At 42.5% G+C, this 17,887-nt stretch overlaps 1 protein-coding gene across 1 annotated transcript; it reads left to right on the forward strand.

Annotated features, from left to right (window-relative positions):
• The first annotated feature begins 5,195 nt into the window (after window positions 1-5,195).
• Window positions 5,196-17,325, forward strand: cdk15 (cyclin-dependent kinase 15). The gene is made up of 13 exons (XM_038725916.1): window positions 5,196-5,429; window positions 5,992-6,138; window positions 6,242-6,336; window positions 6,524-6,603; window positions 7,083-7,177; window positions 7,502-7,564; window positions 7,760-7,883; window positions 8,384-8,504; window positions 8,694-8,787; window positions 9,573-9,636; window positions 14,170-14,218; window positions 14,370-14,512; window positions 16,915-17,325. The coding sequence occupies exons 1-13, from the start codon at window positions 5,373-5,375 to the stop codon at window positions 17,025-17,027; spliced, it is 1,245 nt and encodes a 414-aa protein (XP_038581844.1). The 5' UTR covers window positions 5,196-5,372; the 3' UTR covers window positions 17,028-17,325.
• The last annotated feature ends 562 nt before the right edge of the window (window positions 17,326-17,887 follow it).

Genomic DNA, 17,887 nt, shown 5'->3' on the forward strand with positions numbered 1-17,887 from the left:
ATGAAACCACAAGCTAACTTTAGAATACCACAAGCAGAAATATGAAACATGATTTTTTTTAAACGTTGAAAGACTTTTGAAACTATAAGCCCAAATTTTTGATTTTTTTTTTTTACAGTACGTCCCCTTTTTTATTACTCTGAGCTTTTTACAGTTTATCTCTGGTGGTTGCCAAATACTTTAAAATAAATCCTGTGTCATGTTTTACAGCATACTTTAATAATAATAATCTTTATTTGTAGAGCGTGTAAAGACAATAATACAAAAAACAATACAAGATAAAAGCATGAAAATATTGAAAAGACTAAAACGTTTAAGATAAATATAAAATAAAGTCAAATAAGATCGGGAAAGGCTCTCCTACAAAAGTATGTTTTAAGAAGGGACTTAAAAGAGTTCACTGACTCAGCCGACCTGATTTCCTCGGGCAGGCTGTTCCAGAGCCTCGGGGCCCTGACAGCAAACGCTCTGTCCCCTTTAGTTTTCAGTCGAGACTCTGGAACAGACAACAGACCTCTGCCCGAGGATCTCAAGGTACGTGCTGGTGCGTATGGGACTAAAAGTCAGAAATATAACAGGCGAGAGGCCATGAAGAGCTTTAAAAGTGATCAATAGAATTTTAAAGTCAATTCTAAAACATACTGGGAGCCAGTGTAATGAAGCTAAAATAGGAGTAATGTGGTCATATTTCTTTGTTCTGGTTAAAAGCCTGGCAGCTGAGTTCTGGACAGTCTGGAGTCGATCAATAGATTTTTGGGTTAAACAGGTGAAAAGGCTGTTGCAATAATCCAGGCGTGATGAGATGAAGGCGTGTAAAATGGTCTTGGTGTCCTTAAAAGTTAACATAGATCAGATTTTTGCTATATTTCTAAATTGATAAAAACATGATTGAACAAGCTTTGTGGTGTGCTGCTCGAAATTTAAATTACTATCAAACCAGACACCAAGGTTCTTTGCACAGGCTTAATGTGATTTACTAGGGAACCAGCAGATGGCAGTATATCTGCCATCTGCTGGACCCGATGACCAGGATTTCTGTTTTGTCTGAGTTCAGCTGGAGGAAATTATTTGACATCCATTTTTTACTTCACAAAGGCAGTTGTTAAGTGAACTCAGCATTCCAGGGTCTGTGGATCTGACGGGCAAGTATATTTGTGTGTCATCAGCATAAATATGAAAAGAAATGCCATGTTTATGGATAATATGTCCAAGGGGAAGCAGATACAAGGAAAACAAAATGGGTCCTAAGACCGACCCCTGAGGCACACCATATTTAACTGGACAGAACGAAGAGACATAGTTGTTTACAGACACGCAAAACTTCCTATTTGACAGGTAGGATGAAAACCATTCTAGGGCAGTACCAGAGATCCCCACCCAGTGCCTCAGTCTGTCTAACATGATGTTGTGATCAATGGTGTCAAAAGCAGCGCTAAGGTCCAGGAGTACCAGGACTGAGCACATACCTTCATCAGCAGACATTAAAAGGTCATTGGTGACTTTAAGCAGGGCAGTCTCAGTGCTGTGGTACTTCCTAAAACCAGACTGAAACTTTTCAAATAATTTGTTATTTTCCAGCACAGTGAGCAGCTGTTTGGACACAATTCTTTCTAGAATCTTTGCAATAAAAGGCAGTTTTGAAATTGGTCTAAAATTATGTGGGAGGGAGGGATCTAAACCAGGTTTCTTTAAAAGTGGGTTCATGCAAGCCGTTTTAAAATAACCAGGGACACAACCAGTAGATAGGGAGCTGTTGAAAACAGAGATCAAATGGGGCCCAACAGAATCCATTACTTTCAGTAATAGTAATTTTGTAGGTATTACATCAAGTGGGCTGGAAGACACTCTCATTTTTGATACTGTTTTTAAAAGCTCAGACAAGTCGATGGGATAAAACTGGTTAAAACTCTCTTGTTGCTGGTGAGGAACCTCTGAGTAAGAGGCCGCAGGGGTAATAGAGGCTCTGATTGACACCACCTTATTGGTAAAATAAAATAAAAACAATTCAGTCATCATTACTTCCAGCTGAGGCACAAGGAGGGGTTGGGTTTACCAGCTGATCCACAGTCTTAAACAGAAACCTGGGATTGTGTTTATGTGTAGTAATGAGTTCAGAAAAATAGTGTGTTCTCGCATCCTTAACCATGTTATTGTACTTAATTAATAAATCCTTCAGACTGAGGTAATGGACTTGGAGACTTTTTTCCATCTGCGTTCTGCTTTCCTGCATTCCCTTTTTAGCATTTCCCTTTAGAGGAGCAGTAATATTGAGTGACGACAAGCAGATATGATTGAAGTGATCGACCAGATTGTTGGTGTTGGAATCAGACAGGTGTTGGCTTTGGCTCTGAAAGAATGCGCAAAACTTCCCACCACTTATCCCCCACTTACAATGCTGTCCTTTCATCACTTCCCAGGAAACTCAACAAACGTAACCTATTGGCCTCAGGTGAAGACACCAACGATGGTCGTTCAGTCTTGGCCACAGGTAGTCTTAACGACTGTAACGACTGTCGTCACAGCAACAAGGAACACTAACGAACCAGCGGTATCGATGACTCGGACCAACGACCCCACTGAGGTTAAATAGCTGAGTTTCCCTGCCAGTCAGTCAGAACTGAAGAAGTCCTTTGGATGAGGGACGAAACGTCTTCCAGTATCTTCAACAAAGTCCAGTTGCCCTTGATTTTAACCTTCGTTGTATTTGAAACACTTTGTTCATTAAAGATGCGAGAACACACGGAGCTTGGTGAGGCGGCATGAGTAACAGGCGAATCGCAGTTAAAAACAATACATCTGTGGTCAGATATGGTCATGTCCACTAATTCCACAGAGGAAATGCTGACACCCAGGGTAAAAACCAAGTCCAGTGTATGACCACGGTTATGTGTTTGCCCTTTGACATGTTGTTTGAAGTTAAAAGAAGTGGCCATATTTAAAAAGTCAGTTGCATTAACATTGTTGGGGTCATCAACATGAATATTAAAATCGCCACAAAGAACAATTCTTTCATAATTTAAAACCAGAGTAGATAAAAATTCAGGAAGTTCTGATAAAAATCCTCCAGGCGGTTTTGGGGGGCGATAAATTATAACAAATATGATGCAGCCCTCCAACTTTAAGAGTGAGAACTTCAAAGGAGTTAAATTCATCACAGCGTACTTGATGACATTTAAATTTTTCCTATACACGCTCACTAGCCCACCACCACGACCACTGACCCTCGGTTGACTAAAGCAATCATATTGAGGCGGACACAGTTCAGCTAGCTGGCTATAGTCATTCATCTGCAACCAGGATTCAGTTAAAAACATAAAATCTAGATTTGCAGACAAGATAAAATCATTTAAGATAAAAGTCTTACTTGACAGTGATCTCACATTGAAGAGAGCCATTTTAAATGAGTTTGTTCTGGGTGCTGGAGTTGGTGCAGTTGTCCTAATCCTTAAGAGATTACTAATATTTCTGTGTGGGATGTGCACATTTCGGTTTACTGGTCTATGCGTGATGATGACAGGAATAGAAGTCTGTGGAACAGCGCTGGGAGCAGACGGCTTTACATGCCAGCAGGTGGAGACAGTTGTTTGTGGCAGTGAGGCAGAGATCTGTTCAGTGAGCGGTGTGTCCAGGTGTGCTGCATGAATGATAGTCATTCACGTAAGTCATGTGTGGACCGCACCACATGCTGTATGTGAGCAGCTAACATTTCTGAGCCCCGTTTGTTTGGGTGAAGTCCGTCTGTCTTAAAAAGAGACATTCTTTGCCAGAAAATATTAAAATTATCCACATAAAACACACGGTGAGCCCTGCAGGCGGACTGGAGCCAGTCGTGGAGGCCAAGGATTCTACTGAAGCGGCCAGCACCGCGACCGACTGTGGGAATGGGACCAGAGATAAAAACGGACTTCCCACACTGCTTTAAAAAGTTAAAAAGGCGGTTAAAATCTGATTTTGTCAGCTCAGACTGCTGAAGAGCTGTGTCATTTGTTCCGACATGGACTATCACTCTTGTGATGGAGGACGGGAGCGACGGCATCAGGTCCTGGAGTTTTTTTAAAATGTCAGCCGTGGTGGCACCGGGGAAGCAGTGAGTGGTAGCGTTAAAGAAACGGATGTTTCTGGTTATGGAGTCACCAATTATTAGTGTGGTTGGGGAGAAAAGGGGACGAGGAGATGCCGGTTGTGGGGATCCAGAGCAGGACTGAGCAGAATCTGCTTCAACACTGCGTGCGGACTGAGGATGGAGTGTGTGAGCTGCCGAGTGTTGTGTTGGAGTAGCAGTGACAGACCTGAGAGAAGGGCTACCCGACGGTGCAGGGTAGAGACGGCCTCCGGAGCGTCTGAGCACAGCCTCCTTCAGGATCCTACGTCGGGAAGCGGAGGTTTTTGACCGAGATGACGGCCGCCGATCAAGTCCGGCGGCAGACCGGCGGCCCAGTGCGGGAGATGTAGCCGGTGGCGGAGATGCAACAGTGTCGGCAGGCACTGTGCGCCGAAAGAGATCCGTATCAGGGAGACTCGAAGCCGCAGGTGCATCCGCTGGATGGACCGGAGTGTTTTCAGAAAGGGCTGCATAGCGGTTGGAGAGGCTGATGTGCGGAGGAGAGGCAGCCCCATCCGAGCCTCTCTTAAAGCCACGGACCACCACTTCAGCCCAGGTTGACTGATGCTTTGGAGTCGAGCAGGATGAAAGCCTGGGAAGACTAGAGGGGTCCCAAAACACGGTGTCCTGGATGTTAGCGGTTGCGCTAAGAGAAACAATCTGTTTGGCTTGTACTGAAGCCACATCCATAAAGCCAGTCAGCAGGGAATCTTTCTCTTTGAGTTCCTCTGAAAGTCGTCGGATATCTTCCATAAGGTCAGCAATCTTCTTGTTCGCTTTCTTTAGGAGTGAGCGTCCTCAGGGGGCTTAAAACTTATAACTAAATAAAGTCAATAATAATAATGATTTCATTTTTAACATAAACAATGAACTATAAACCAGACAAAAATGCAAAAAAGAAAAAATCAGGATGGAAGCAAATACATTTACATACAGTATAGCTACATTTATAACTGCAAATATACATGAACAGTATACACAGTGCTGTAGTTACTGACAGTGACCACTGGAGGGCAGCCCACTCACTGTATTGAATGGACACTGTTGTTCTCCACTGAGAGTCATGGGACCCTGTTTGCTCGTCCTGAAACATGTGAGTCATATGAGACAGAGAGAGGAGACGAAGAGGAGTGGACTTAAAGATGGAGGATTTGTCCCGGTGGGCGAGGGAGGCCGGGTGGTGGGTAAGGAGGTGCTGCTGTGGCGAGGTGCAGGACAATGAGGAGGAGAAAGGGAGGGGGAAGAAGAAGATGAGGAGGAGGAGGTGAAGATGGAGGAGCTCCGCTTCAGAAAGAGCAGGAGTTCGACTTCCCTCCCGCCTGCTGAGGTATTTGATAAAGACTGAGTGAAAATAGGACAAACAGGAGTTACTTTTTTACATGTCTTTCTCTGCTTGTCAGCTTTTGTTTTTCACAGCGTACCCTCTCTGTTTGTAGTCCAACTTTTTACAGAGTGTCTTTGGTTTTTAAGTTTAGTTACTGTTTTCACCTGGATATTACATTTTACTATGTGTTTTTGGGTTGTACACTTTTGTACTTACTGCCAGTTGATTGGTTTGTCTCGTAAAATAAATGTGTTGATTCCAGCTGACTCTTTATGAGGTCTCCTCATTTTGTTAAGTTGCATTGTTTTTCCTTTTTACGGTTCTGACGACAGAACTTCCTGAAGTTGTTCCAAAACTTTAACTTGTTATTAAGGTTTTCAAGGTGGAAATTAGATTAAAGGTGGTTTTAGAGTTTAAGGTGGTATTAGGATGTTTAAAGTGGTATGGAGATTTTTAAACTTTAAGGTACATTTTTATGGTGTTTTTTGCCATGGGTTTACAGGTTCTTAAGATGGGTTTATATGTTTTGAGGTGCTCCTGTTGACCTGGTCTCTGTCTGTCTCAGCTGGATCCGGACCAGTCTAGCCTGTCCCCCTCTGGATCCCAGCCTCACTGGTTCCACACCCTGCAGGTCCGAAGGCTACGAGTGCAGCGAGGGCGCAGCAACAGTGATCCTATGGGAGAGAAAAGCTGCCAGGACCACTTCACCTGGGTCAGAAAAATGTCACACCTGTCAATCATTTAATAGCAGGTCAATAAAACCATGTTGTGGGAATAAATAAACATACAGTTGTATATGTGGGCCCTCTGTTTAGAAACCAGGTCTTCAGTTTGGAGCAGCTCATTCCTACGTGAGTCTGGAGAAACTGGGTGAAGGCGCCTACGCCTCTGTCTACAAAGGAGTCAGCAGGTCAGTCTCCATCCAACTGTCTTCATCCATTTCATCTGCTGCACAAAAACTACAGACAGGATTTGTATTTGTTCACTACACTATGTGTCCTTTTACTTCAGCACAGGATGTGAATACTTCTTCCTGCACTGAAAACAAATATTGAGTGTGTCTTTTGCTTTATTTGCTCTAAATGTTGCCTGTTGAGGATAAACGGGCAGCTGGTGGCTCTGAAGGTGATTCGTATGAAGACGGAGGAGGGCATCCCGTTCACCGCCATCAGAGAAGGTGACCAACACACACATTCCTCCTGAAGGTGTTATAAGAGTAGTTTTGTTTCTGTAGGTGTAAGAACATTTCCTTTCTTGACATTATAGATGTTTATATTGTTTATTTATTAGAGTAAAAAAGCTTGGTGAGCTTGTGTAACGTAGCAAACTTGCTGTTCGCACACAACTGAAACTACGGGGAGGCCTGAGCTGTAGCATCGAACTCTCACATCTCCAGGTACAAGGTGGTATGACAAGACGGGCCAGGACTAGCTTTTAGCATGCTAACTTCAGTAGATATTTTAGCACATAACATGACGTACCAACTTTCTTCACATTGTCTTGATCGTGTAATTCATGTTTGTAATATTTTAAACCAACATTTTGCTTTTACATTATTTAAAGGTGGTCTATTTTTATTTTGGTGTAATTAGGATTTTAAATGTGGCACTTACCCTGGTGTATTTTTAATAAGTGTGTGTGTGTGTGTGCGCGCAGCCTCTCTGCTCAAAGGTCTGAAACACGCCAACATCGTCGTCCTCCATGACATCATCCACACCAGAGAGTCACTGACCTTCGTCTTTGAATACGTGGTGAGAAACGTTGAGTTTTAAGTGTCTTGGCCTTCTTTTAATTTGAAAGATATCATATACACACACAACACTCAAGTATTTCTAAGAAAATCTAAATTACAGTGAAATTTAAACGTCATTTGATAGTTTAGAAAACACACATCATCATCGTCAGGTCTATTTAGCAGCTTTTCTGGAGCTTTCAGTTGCATCACATGAACTTCAAACCAAACAAACATTTGGTGAAAAGATGTACTTAGGGTCTTTACGTGAGTTTGGTTTAGGCTGACGAGGCTGCAGGTGATGACACGTGGACTCTTCTTTCTTCTTCTTGTGTTGTTGCAGCAGACAGACCTGGCCCAGTACATGAGCCAACACCCCGGAGGACTGCACTCACACAACGTCCGGGTTCGTTCACCCCTGAAACACAATTAAGACATCAGGGAATTTAGTTCAGCTTCTTATACTGTACAACAGAGAGGGCAGGATGAAGTAACAAGGAATACACAGACAGGAAAAAAGTATAACAAGAGGCCAGAAAACTTTCAAAATAAAACAGGAAATAACAGAACTCAATCTAAACACCTCCGCCTGCTGTTGCAGATCTTCATGTTCCAGCTGCTGCGAGCTCTCTGCTACATCCACAGCCGGAGAATCCTCCACAGAGACCTGAAGCCCCAGAACCTGCTCATCAGCTACCTGGGAGAACTCAAGATGGCCGACTTTGGTCAGGAGCCCTCGCTGAGAGCCACCACACGGAGCTTTTTCAGGCGTCTCGCATCAATACAAAACAGACTAAACTTATTGACATGCAGGTTATTGGTACTCTGATGTATTGGTAAAGTTGTTTCTTGATGTTTTCAGAAACTTTAATTGCTTTACAGAGAACATTTTGCTTCATATGAGAACAAAAAAAAGATTTCACTGAGAGTAAATGTTAAATTAAGTTGCTAGTTAGCAGCTAAGCTAATCCTATTTAGCACCAACAGAGACGTGCATTGAAGGTTTAGTGTTTCGGCTGGTGAAATTTACTTTTTAAGACGTCGTTGTCATTTTAAAATAGATTTTAAAAATTCAAGATGCATCTCAGGTTTGTGATACTTTTTCATTGCTCAGAGACAATTTATAAAGTTTTGGGGCGGAGGACCGACATGCAGCTCTTCTGTACTGATGTTTTTCATTCTGTTGGTATACTGACTGGACTTTTGTGTCTGGTTCCGGGTTCAGGTCTGGCTCGGTCCAAGTCCATCCCCAGTCAGACCTTCTCCTCTGAGGTGGTGACGCTTTGGTACCGGCCCCCCGACGTCCTGCTGGGATCCACAGATTACTCCACAGCTCTGGACATCTGGTCAGTGCTGCAGACAAACTAAGACCTGAACAGATGAATAAATTAAATATAAAATAGAAACAGTTCATGTTTTCTACCAGAATGAAGGATTTTCAGTGGTTGTAAATCTTTCTTTCTTTCTGTGTAGCTGCTGAAATGTTCAGATTCAGAAGAAGCTGTTTTACGTAAAGTTTTCTGTGTTTGAATCAGGGGAGCTGGGTGTATCTTCATAGAGATGCTGCAGGGGGCACCGGCGTTCCCGGGGGTCACTGATGTGTTTGAACAGCTGCAGAAGATCTGGATGGTGAGGATTATATTATCATTATATTAGTGTATATCCGAGGTTATTAGACTCCTATAAATATTATTAGACTCTATAAACTGAGTTTCCTGCTGACAGAAATGTGGAAAGCTTCCTGAATCAAGTCCAACAGAATCTGTTTAACTTGGTTCATTAGCATTATAGCGCTGTTCTGAGGTTGAACCTGATAATTAAGGTCCCACTAAATCTGCTCTGGATTCATTCACGTCTGATGGTTTTCCACTTAATCACGCTCCAAATCCACAAAAGAGAAAGCGGACTGGTTTATTAAACGACACGCTGTGATATAAAAACAGAAAATACATATTTAACTTGTTTGACAAACAAACAAAAAACTAATCCTCATTTTTGGGTTTTTCAGACTGAAAAATAAAAAAGAACTCCATCCTGTTAACTGCAGCTGTTTTTAACACTGCTAAAGGAACTTCCTGCGCAGATGTTTCACATTAAAAGCAGGCCCTTTGAGCTGCTGGAAGTCTTTTATTTAGAAATGCGTGTAGGACAACAGAAGAGTAAGCGTGTTCAGACTGCCAACCAAAAAGTCTGGACTACAAAAAAAAACATGAAATCAGATCGAAGCCACATCTGGAGGTAGCTTGACATGCAGCTGCAGAACAGTGCTGCTGTTTTTATAGAGCTGATCTCATGCAGAGATGTTTGGGATGTCTGGTCCGATCATTTAACAGTCGGGTTTAAAGATCTGATCTGTTTGATGCGTTCTGAACGAAGCCTAAGAGTCTAACTCAGCATCTCATGTGTCCCTGCAGGTCCTGGGTGTCCCCTCTGAGGACAGCTGGCCTGGAGTCAGTCAGCTGTCCAACTATAAACTGGGTCAGTTTACTCCGCACACTTCCTGTCCCAGCAGCCAATCATAAGACAGGAAATGACACGCTGATGAACATATGTAGTTTTCTCTCCACACAGCGACGTGCAGACTGAATCTTATTATTTTATCTTTGTCAGATTGTTTTGCTGTTTATTTCTTCAATCAGAGAAAATCCTCTTGTTTATTTTTACAGTTAATCAAATATTCCAGACGTGTTTCCTCAGACTGATTGATCACTGATCACTGATTGATGATCAGCCCTCAGTCAGTCTGGTTCAGCGGCTAGAAACTTTTTCTCTGCAGTGTGTCAGAGTTTCCACCAGGAGGCGACGTCACCCCAAAAACTGCAGCTCACTGGACACTGAAGGAGTTCAAAGTTTGTGTCACATGAAGACGATAAACAGATTCTTTTTAATTGTCATTATTATTGGTGCAAAAACCAAACAGTGAATATTGACAGTCCGGCTCAGAAGAAGAGACAAAGAGCAGAGGACAATTTTTAGCTACAGATTTATTTAGCAAACTAAAGTATGTAGATCAGAAACAGCAGCAGTGTGTTGATTGTCTGCATGTGTGTACGGTGAAGTGGCGGGAACAATAACCTAACCACAAACCATAATCTCAGGCCCCGCCCACAACGCTGCTTTTTGGTTTTAAAACGGAGACCTTTTGTTACGTCTGCAAGTCGTCCAGACTAAAACGGCGAAAACAAAGACCTAAATCGGAGAAGTTCATTTTAAAACCTTGGAGGGCGTTTTTAGTGCAGACGAGTGAAAACAAGACGCTCACGCTCTCTGATTGGGTCTTATAAGTCGTGCAAAGCAGAAACACGATGCTGCTGACAGAGTTTTTGATTTAGTATTTCTATTAAAATATTTTGTACCGTTCAAATAACAGGTACAGCCGACACTTGTACTGTTTCCCGCCACCACAGCCGCTTTAAACTCCCGGGCTCATTCAGTAACAGTCCCAGCTCGTTATTGGTCCATGCAAAATAAAATCTGGTTTGTCGTCTGCATTTCTTTATTCTTTTACCAAATCTTCTGTAACTGCGGAACAGACCATCTGCTTCATGTTTAAATCGGCACACGCACGCCTAGTGTACGTGAACGGCCGCCAGCTGTGCGTTTTCAGTCGTTTTAATACAGACGGAGATCTACTGATACGCAGCTAAAACGCTGCTGTGGACGGAGATTGTATTGTTTTAAAACTGAACGAATACGATCCTCAGAGAGAGGGAGAGACTGAATGCACAAGCTCATGGCGTTTGTAAAAAACGTTCTTGCAACATGAAAATGCTTAAGAAAGGTATTTTTGCACAACAAGAATTGAAAAAGAATTGCAGGGCAACGTACAGTGCCTTGCGAAAGTATTCGGACCTTTTGCCACTTTTCAGGCTTCAAATATAAAGATATAAAACTGTAATTTTTTGTGAAGAATCAACAAGTGGGACACAATCATGAAGTGGAATGAAATTTATTGGATATTTCAAACTTTAACAAATAAAAAACTGAAAAATTAGGCGTGCAAAATTATTCAGCCCCTTTATGTTAATACTTTGTAGCGCCACCTTTTGCTGCGATTACAGCTGTAAGTCGCTTGGGGTACGTCGCCATCAGTTTTGCACATCGAGAGACTGAAATTTTTGCCCATTCCTCCTTGCAAAACAGCTCGAGCTCAGTGAGGTTGGATGGAGAGAGTTTGTAAACAGCAGTTTTCAGTTCTTTCCACAGATTCTCGATTGGATTCAGGTCTTGACTTTGACTTGGCCATTCTAACACCTGGAGATGTTTATTTGTGAACCATTCCAGTGTAGATTTTGCTTTATGTTTTGGATCATTGTCTTGTTGGAAGACAAATCTCCGTCCCAGTCTCAGGTCTTTTGCAGACTCCATCAGGTTTTCTTCCAGAATGGTCCTGTATTTGGCTCCATCCATCTTCCCATCAATTTTAACCATCTTCCCTGTCCCTGCTGAAGAAAAGCAGGCCCAAACCATGATGCTGCCACCACCATGTTTGACAGTGGGGATGGTGTGTTGCTTTTACGCCAAACAGAACGTTTTGCATTGTTGCCAAAAAGTTTGATTTTGGTTTCATCTGACCAGAGCACCTTCTTCCACATGTTTGGTGTGTCTCCCAGGTGGCTTGTGGCAAACTTTAAACTTTTTATCTTTAAGAAATGGATTTCTTCTTGCCACTCTTCCATAAAGGCCAGATTTGTGCAGTATACGACTGATTGTTGAGTCTCCCACCTCAGCTGTAGATCTCTGCAGTTCATCCAGAGTGATCATGGGCCTCTTGGCTGCATCTCTGATCAGTCTTCTCCTTGTATGAGCTGAAAGTTTAGAGGGACAGCCGGGTCTTCGTAGATTTGCAGTGGTCTGATACTCCTTCCATTTCAATATTATCGCTTGCACAGTGCTCCTTGGGATGTTTAAAGCTTGGGAAATCTCTTTGTATCCAAATCCGGCTTTAAACGTCTCCACAACAGTATCTCGGACCTGCCTGGTGTGTTCCTTGTTCTTCATGATGCTCTCTGCGCTTTAAACGGACCTCTGAGACTATCACAGAGCAGGTGCATTTATACGGAGACTTGATTTCACACAGGTGGATTCTATTTATCATCATTAGTCATTTAGGTCAACATTGGATCATTCAGAGATCCTCACTGAACTTCTGGAGAGAGTTTGCTGCACTGAAAGTAAAGGGGCTGAATAATTTTGCACGCCCAATTTTTCAGTTTTTTATTTGTTAAAAAGGTTTGAAATATCCAATAAATTTGTTCCACTTCATAATTGTGTCCCACTTGTTGTTGATTCTTCACAAAAAATTACAGTTTTATATCTTTATGTTTAAAGCCTGAAATGTGGCAAAAGGTCGAAAAGTTCGAGGGGGCCGAATACTTTTGCAAGGCACTGTAAATATAGAATAAATGGATCTGCGTTGTCCAAAACAGTTACCTAAGCTAAAAAAACAAGCCACTGATTACTGTATTATATTCCAGTACATTTTAAGACATTTCCACCATAAAATGGTGCAAATTGACTATTTTACGCTCAACATCTTCTGGGAAAGGACCCTCAGGTCCCCCAGTCGTATATTTCATCAGTGGCCATTTATTCTAAATAGTTTTAAGATGTTTTGTTCCCGTGACTCTAATCTTGTGCAATGTCTCGTCTGGTGGACTGGAAGTGTTTCGTCAAACCCTGACTGCTCGCTCCTTATCTGAGCCCTTAAATGTCCCCTCCACTTTCCAACAGAAATTGACGCCCTTGCACGGGCTTATATAGTTAGAGCGCAGCAGGTGGTAATCTGTGATCGGCTGTCACGGCCCTCTGTGCGCAGGAGTCCAGCCTGCAGACTGAAAACAATTTAAAGTCCTGACATGATCCGTAATGAGACAGTCAAAGTATTTCAGTAATGTTATCACTTGTCCTCAGACTCTGTTGTATCTGAGACATGATCTGGTTTCAGTAAATGGACATTTAGTCGCCTTTCGTTTAACAGGCGTAGAAACCAAGTAGTTCAGCTCTGTCACATGACACAAAACAACCAGCCCAGAAGTAAAACTGGAGCCCTGATCACTTCAAATTATTTTATTGGGGACCCAATATTTCCTTGTGCCTCACCAAAAACAACCAGAGGGCAGAAAATCAGTCGGGTCTGACGGGGTTAATGCTCTAAATTTGAAAATACTTTCTCAGAGATCGGGCTGTGTGAAAGTCAGAACAAAGGGAGGGAAGAGTGAGATCAGCAGCTGACCTAAACATTAATCATCGAACATAAACCGTGTTTTTACAGTAAACGGCTCAGAGGAGATCGCCTCTCGCAGCTGGAGAGTTCAACCTGAGGATAATGAGGTGTGATTACTCAGCTCAGGGCCTCCACCCACAGGGCTCAAAGATTCACATTCTTTAAGGTCGGGGAATCGGTCCAGGTCCATGTGAGACCTTCAGTGGGCTCTTCATCTGTTCCTCAGTGGGTCACGGTTTAGGTTTTTCTCAGGGCTCCAGACTAACGTTGCACTGGTTCATTCTATATCAGTATCTCTGATGGCAGAACAGACGTGCAGAAATCCAAAGAAGCTGCAGGACCTGAATGAAGGAAGTTTCCTTCAGTATCACAGTAATCCAGTGAAATCTGTCTGTACATTCATGGGTACACTGCTAATAGGAGTCGCTAACAGGAGCCGCTAACAGCTAATTCGGCTACTTAAAAGAAAACATGGCTCAAGTTGTCGCCCACAGTGTAACTCCCTGACTCCATGGTACTGTTATACTTCCTGTTTACCTCCTCCAAAGCGTTAAGATGTCTTGCAATATTCTAAAGTAAGCTTAGCTCGTTAGCATGCTAACATAAGCATCTTCAGTTCTGCAGGTATTTGGTCATAAAGCAAAGTGTTGGACACATTAACACGCTGACCTGATGGTGGTGCTGGATGTAAAGTTAGAGCATCATCAAACTTATTACAGCTCATCCTGAGGGGGACACGAAGGTCAGAACCACATTTATGAACTTCACTTTCTTTCTTTGCACAGAGCGGTTTGTTCACTGCGAGCCGAAGCCGTTTAGGACCGTTTGGAAAAGGTAAGAAAACAGTTTCAATACTTTATTAACTTACTTTTATTAAGGCTAAAGTGTTAGCATGGAGTCTACTGCTGCTCAGCCTAGATCTGGATTAGTTAGAAAAGGACTCTCTGTAGCCCTGCATAAGCCTGTTTGTGTTGATGTGGATCAGGTTGAACCAGCTGCCCTATAAGACCGAGGACCTGGTCCAGAGGATGTTGAAAGGGGTCCCTACAGACCGGATCTCGGCGCAGGACTCTCTGCAGCACCCGTACTTCAGCACGCTGCCTCCTCCCATCATGCACCTCAGAGACAGTAAGAACTCCTGCCAAAACACCTTGTACATGCTAACAGAGCTACAAGCTAACAGAGGCTCATGCTAACAGAGCGACAAGCTAACAGAGGCTCATGCTAACAGAGGCTCATGCTAACAGAGCTACAGGCTAACAGAGGCTCATGCTAACAGAGCTACAGGCTAACAGAGGCTCATGCTAACAGAGCGACAAGCTAACAGAGGCTCATGCTAACAGAGCGACAAGCTAACAGAGCTACAGGCTAACAGAGGCTCATTCTAACAGAGCTACAAGCTAACAGAGGCTCATGCTAACAGAGCTACAGGCTAACAGAGCTACAGGCTAACAGAGCGACAAGCTAACAGAGCTACAAGCTAACAGAGGCTCATGTTAACAGAGCGACAAGCTAACGCAGGCTCATGCTAACAGAGCTACAAGCTAACGGAGGTTCATTCTAACAGATACAAGCTAACGGAGGCTCATTCTAACAGAGCTACAAGCTAACAGAGGCTCATTCTAACAGATACAAGCTAACGGAGGCTCATTCTAACAGAGCTACAAGCTAACAGAGGCTCATTCTAACAGATACAAGCTAACGGAGGCTCATTCTAACAGATACAAGCTAACGGAGGCTCATTCTAACAGAGCTACAAGCTAACGGAGGCTCATGCTAACAGATACAAGCTAACGGAGGCTCATTCTAACAGAGCTACAAGCTAACAGAGGCTCATTCTAACAGATACAAGCTAACGGAGGCTCATTCTAACAGAGCTACAAGCTAACAGAGGCTCATTCTAACAGATACAAGCTAACGGAGGCTCATTCTAACAGATACAAGCTAACGGAGGCTCATTCTAACAGAGCTACAAGCTAACAGAGGCTCATGCTAACAGAGCTACAAGCTAACAGAGGCTCATTCTAACAGATACAAGCTAACGGAGGCTCATTCTAACAGAGCTACAAGCTAACAGAGGCTCATGCTAACAGAGCGACAAGCTAACGCAGGCTCATGCTAACAGAGCTACAGGCTAACAGAGGCTCATTCAGGTTAGTAGTAGATAACATTTCCTCGATAAAAGTGTTAAATTCACAAGAACAAAACTTTAAAATTCCCTGAAATGAAACAGAAACATCAAATCACTCTGGTGTTTATATCTGAATACGTCCAATTCACGGTGAAGTCTCTAAAGTCTGAAATCACTGCTGAATGTAACCTATAATTCTCCAGTGCATGGATGACACACGGCAGAAGTATGTGTGATGTTGCAGCCTTGAAAAATGAAGTCATGACAAAAAACTGAGAGTTTCTCATAAATGTTTTGACTATAATGTCAGAGAATATTCAAGTTTTTTACTTGTAGATTTGTGATAAATTTCCCCCTCATAAATTCAACACTTTAGTCTTTGGGGATTATTAACCCTCTCCTCAGGCTCCATTTCTAACAATTACAATGGACCTCAGATGCAGTTGTACCTTCACATCATACAACTAGAAAACTGAATCAAGAACTCTGTGAGGATAGTTACAGATTCGCCCTCCTGGCTTTGTTAGCAGCTTCGGCCGTGTACGTTTCTCTACACTCCTGAAATCCTGACACTCTGAACACGTGTTCTTCTGGGGAAACACGGAGCAGGAGCCAGAGTTTGTCCACCCTGATAAGTAAAATCTGAGTAAGTTAAACTGTCTGTCTGCTGGAGGACAAACACAGTGACATGGGTATCTTGGTTCTCTGTGACCTGCCTGACAGGCGACGCTCAGGACTCAAATTTAGTATCTGTTTTGGTAGTAAATTTGTTAAAGCTACACCATCTGGGATTTTTATCCCCAAAATATCTATTTCATTATCACAAATAAGAAAAGAGGCCGTAGTTTGACTGTTTCCTGTTATGTGTTTTTTTTATATATATCAAAAACTGTCTCTTTTGTGTTCCTGTAAAATAATCTGATGTCTCATCTTGTAAACATATGAACTAAATAAAATGTAAACTATTATTGCAGCCACACACCTGTCTGTCAGGTAAATTCGCTCTAACATCTCAATAAAAACAAGGTTTTAAAACAGTTTATTTCTTCACATATTTTACGTTTTTGTGTTTTACATATTTATTTACTATTTCTGATAAATGAAGGATTTATTTAGTTTTTAATTTATTTATAGCATAATTCGTTTGTCTGTTTTTTATTAGTTCTTGTGTCTCTGTATTTGTTTCATGTGTTTATTCAGTTATTGTTTGCTGAACCTGTTCTGAATCATTTTTTTTGTTATTATCGATGTAACTCTGGTAACCAGAGGTTGGAGGTGAATAAGTGTTAAAACATGTTTGTATTTCTGCTGTAATGATGTTGTCATATTTAGTTATGTATTTATTGTATTTAATAACTAACATGAAACTTTTGATTCATTCATCTTCTGTGTTTTTCAGCCGTGTCCATTTTCAAGGTGCCCGGCGTTCGTCTGGAGACGGAGGTCAGAGACATCTTCAACCCGGGACGGAGGGTCAAGCCGTCCCTACTGCCATCGGCCAAGTGCTGGTGAACAGCCCTCAGATTGGCTGCGAGTGCAGAGCTGATGGTTGCTCACATGTAAATCTGATTTAATCTCCGTATTAGTTGATTTAAATATAAAATGTTCCCTTCATGAGGTTTAGTCCTTCAGGACGTCCTGTTAGCATTCGTTAGCATTCGTTAGCAGCGCTGCTGCAGATTCATCAGGATTTATTCATGTGTTCTGGCTGATGAAGTCCCCTGAAACTGTTCATGAATAATGAGTGAATCTTTATTTGTTCTTGTACCAAAGCTCCCTGTTGACAATAAAGCTGCTTCCTCTGTCTCCATCTGTGGCATCTTTATCACCCGTCCTGGCACCTCTCAGCTTGTGTGTTTATCTAAAGTCGTCGTCAGTAACTAATGTGGTCAGTTTATAATGAAGCTTCTTGTCATTTAAAAACCTCCTGTGAGTCGTTTTTATCAAGATTTACCATCTAAAGTTTATAGAAACAAGCAGCTTCTTATTTCCTGTCCTATTACAGTTCCTGATGTTTTAAATAAAAGTCCTAAAACAAGTCAAACTTCTCTGTGTCGCATTTCATTTATAAAGGGAGAAAGACACGGGCAGATTAATGCGAATTAAAATGATGGTTAGTCTAAATTCCAACGCGGCGTCGGAACGTGTCTGACCAGCTTTCATAGTGTCCTCCTGCAGTGAAGAAGGTGACCCTGAATGCCTCACAGTGTCCCATAAATCACCAGGACCCGGACTGTTCTGGTCTCAGGACTCTGCTGGTCTGAGCACAGCTGACTTGTAAACCTCCACAAACAACCTTCAGCTGTTTCCTCCTTCGCTCTGCTCCTCTTCCTCCTCCTCCTCCTCCGACACCTCAACATCTGTCTGCTGTA

Source organism: Micropterus salmoides, unplaced genomic scaffold, assembly GCF_014851395.1.
Source record: "Micropterus salmoides isolate LMB-PRFRI ecotype aquatic unplaced genomic scaffold, ASM1485139v1 Ms_hic_scaffold_1, whole genome shotgun sequence".
NCBI lineage: Eukaryota > Metazoa > Chordata > Actinopteri > Centrarchiformes > Centrarchidae > Micropterus > Micropterus salmoides.

Bases quoted from the DNA above. Each gene is read 5' to 3' on its own strand.
- cdk15 (XM_038725916.1), top strand. From the start codon at position 5,373: ATGGAGGAGCTCCGCTTCAGAAAGAGCAGGAGTTCGACTTCCCTCCCG. The intron at 6,337-6,523 runs GTCAGTCTCCAT...TTGCCTGTTGAG, and splicing joins GTCTACAAAGGAGTCAGCAG to GATAAACGGGCAGCTGGTGG. The intron at 7,178-7,501 runs GTGAGAAACGTT...GTGTTGTTGCAG, and splicing joins CCTTCGTCTTTGAATACGTG to CAGACAGACCTGGCCCAGTA.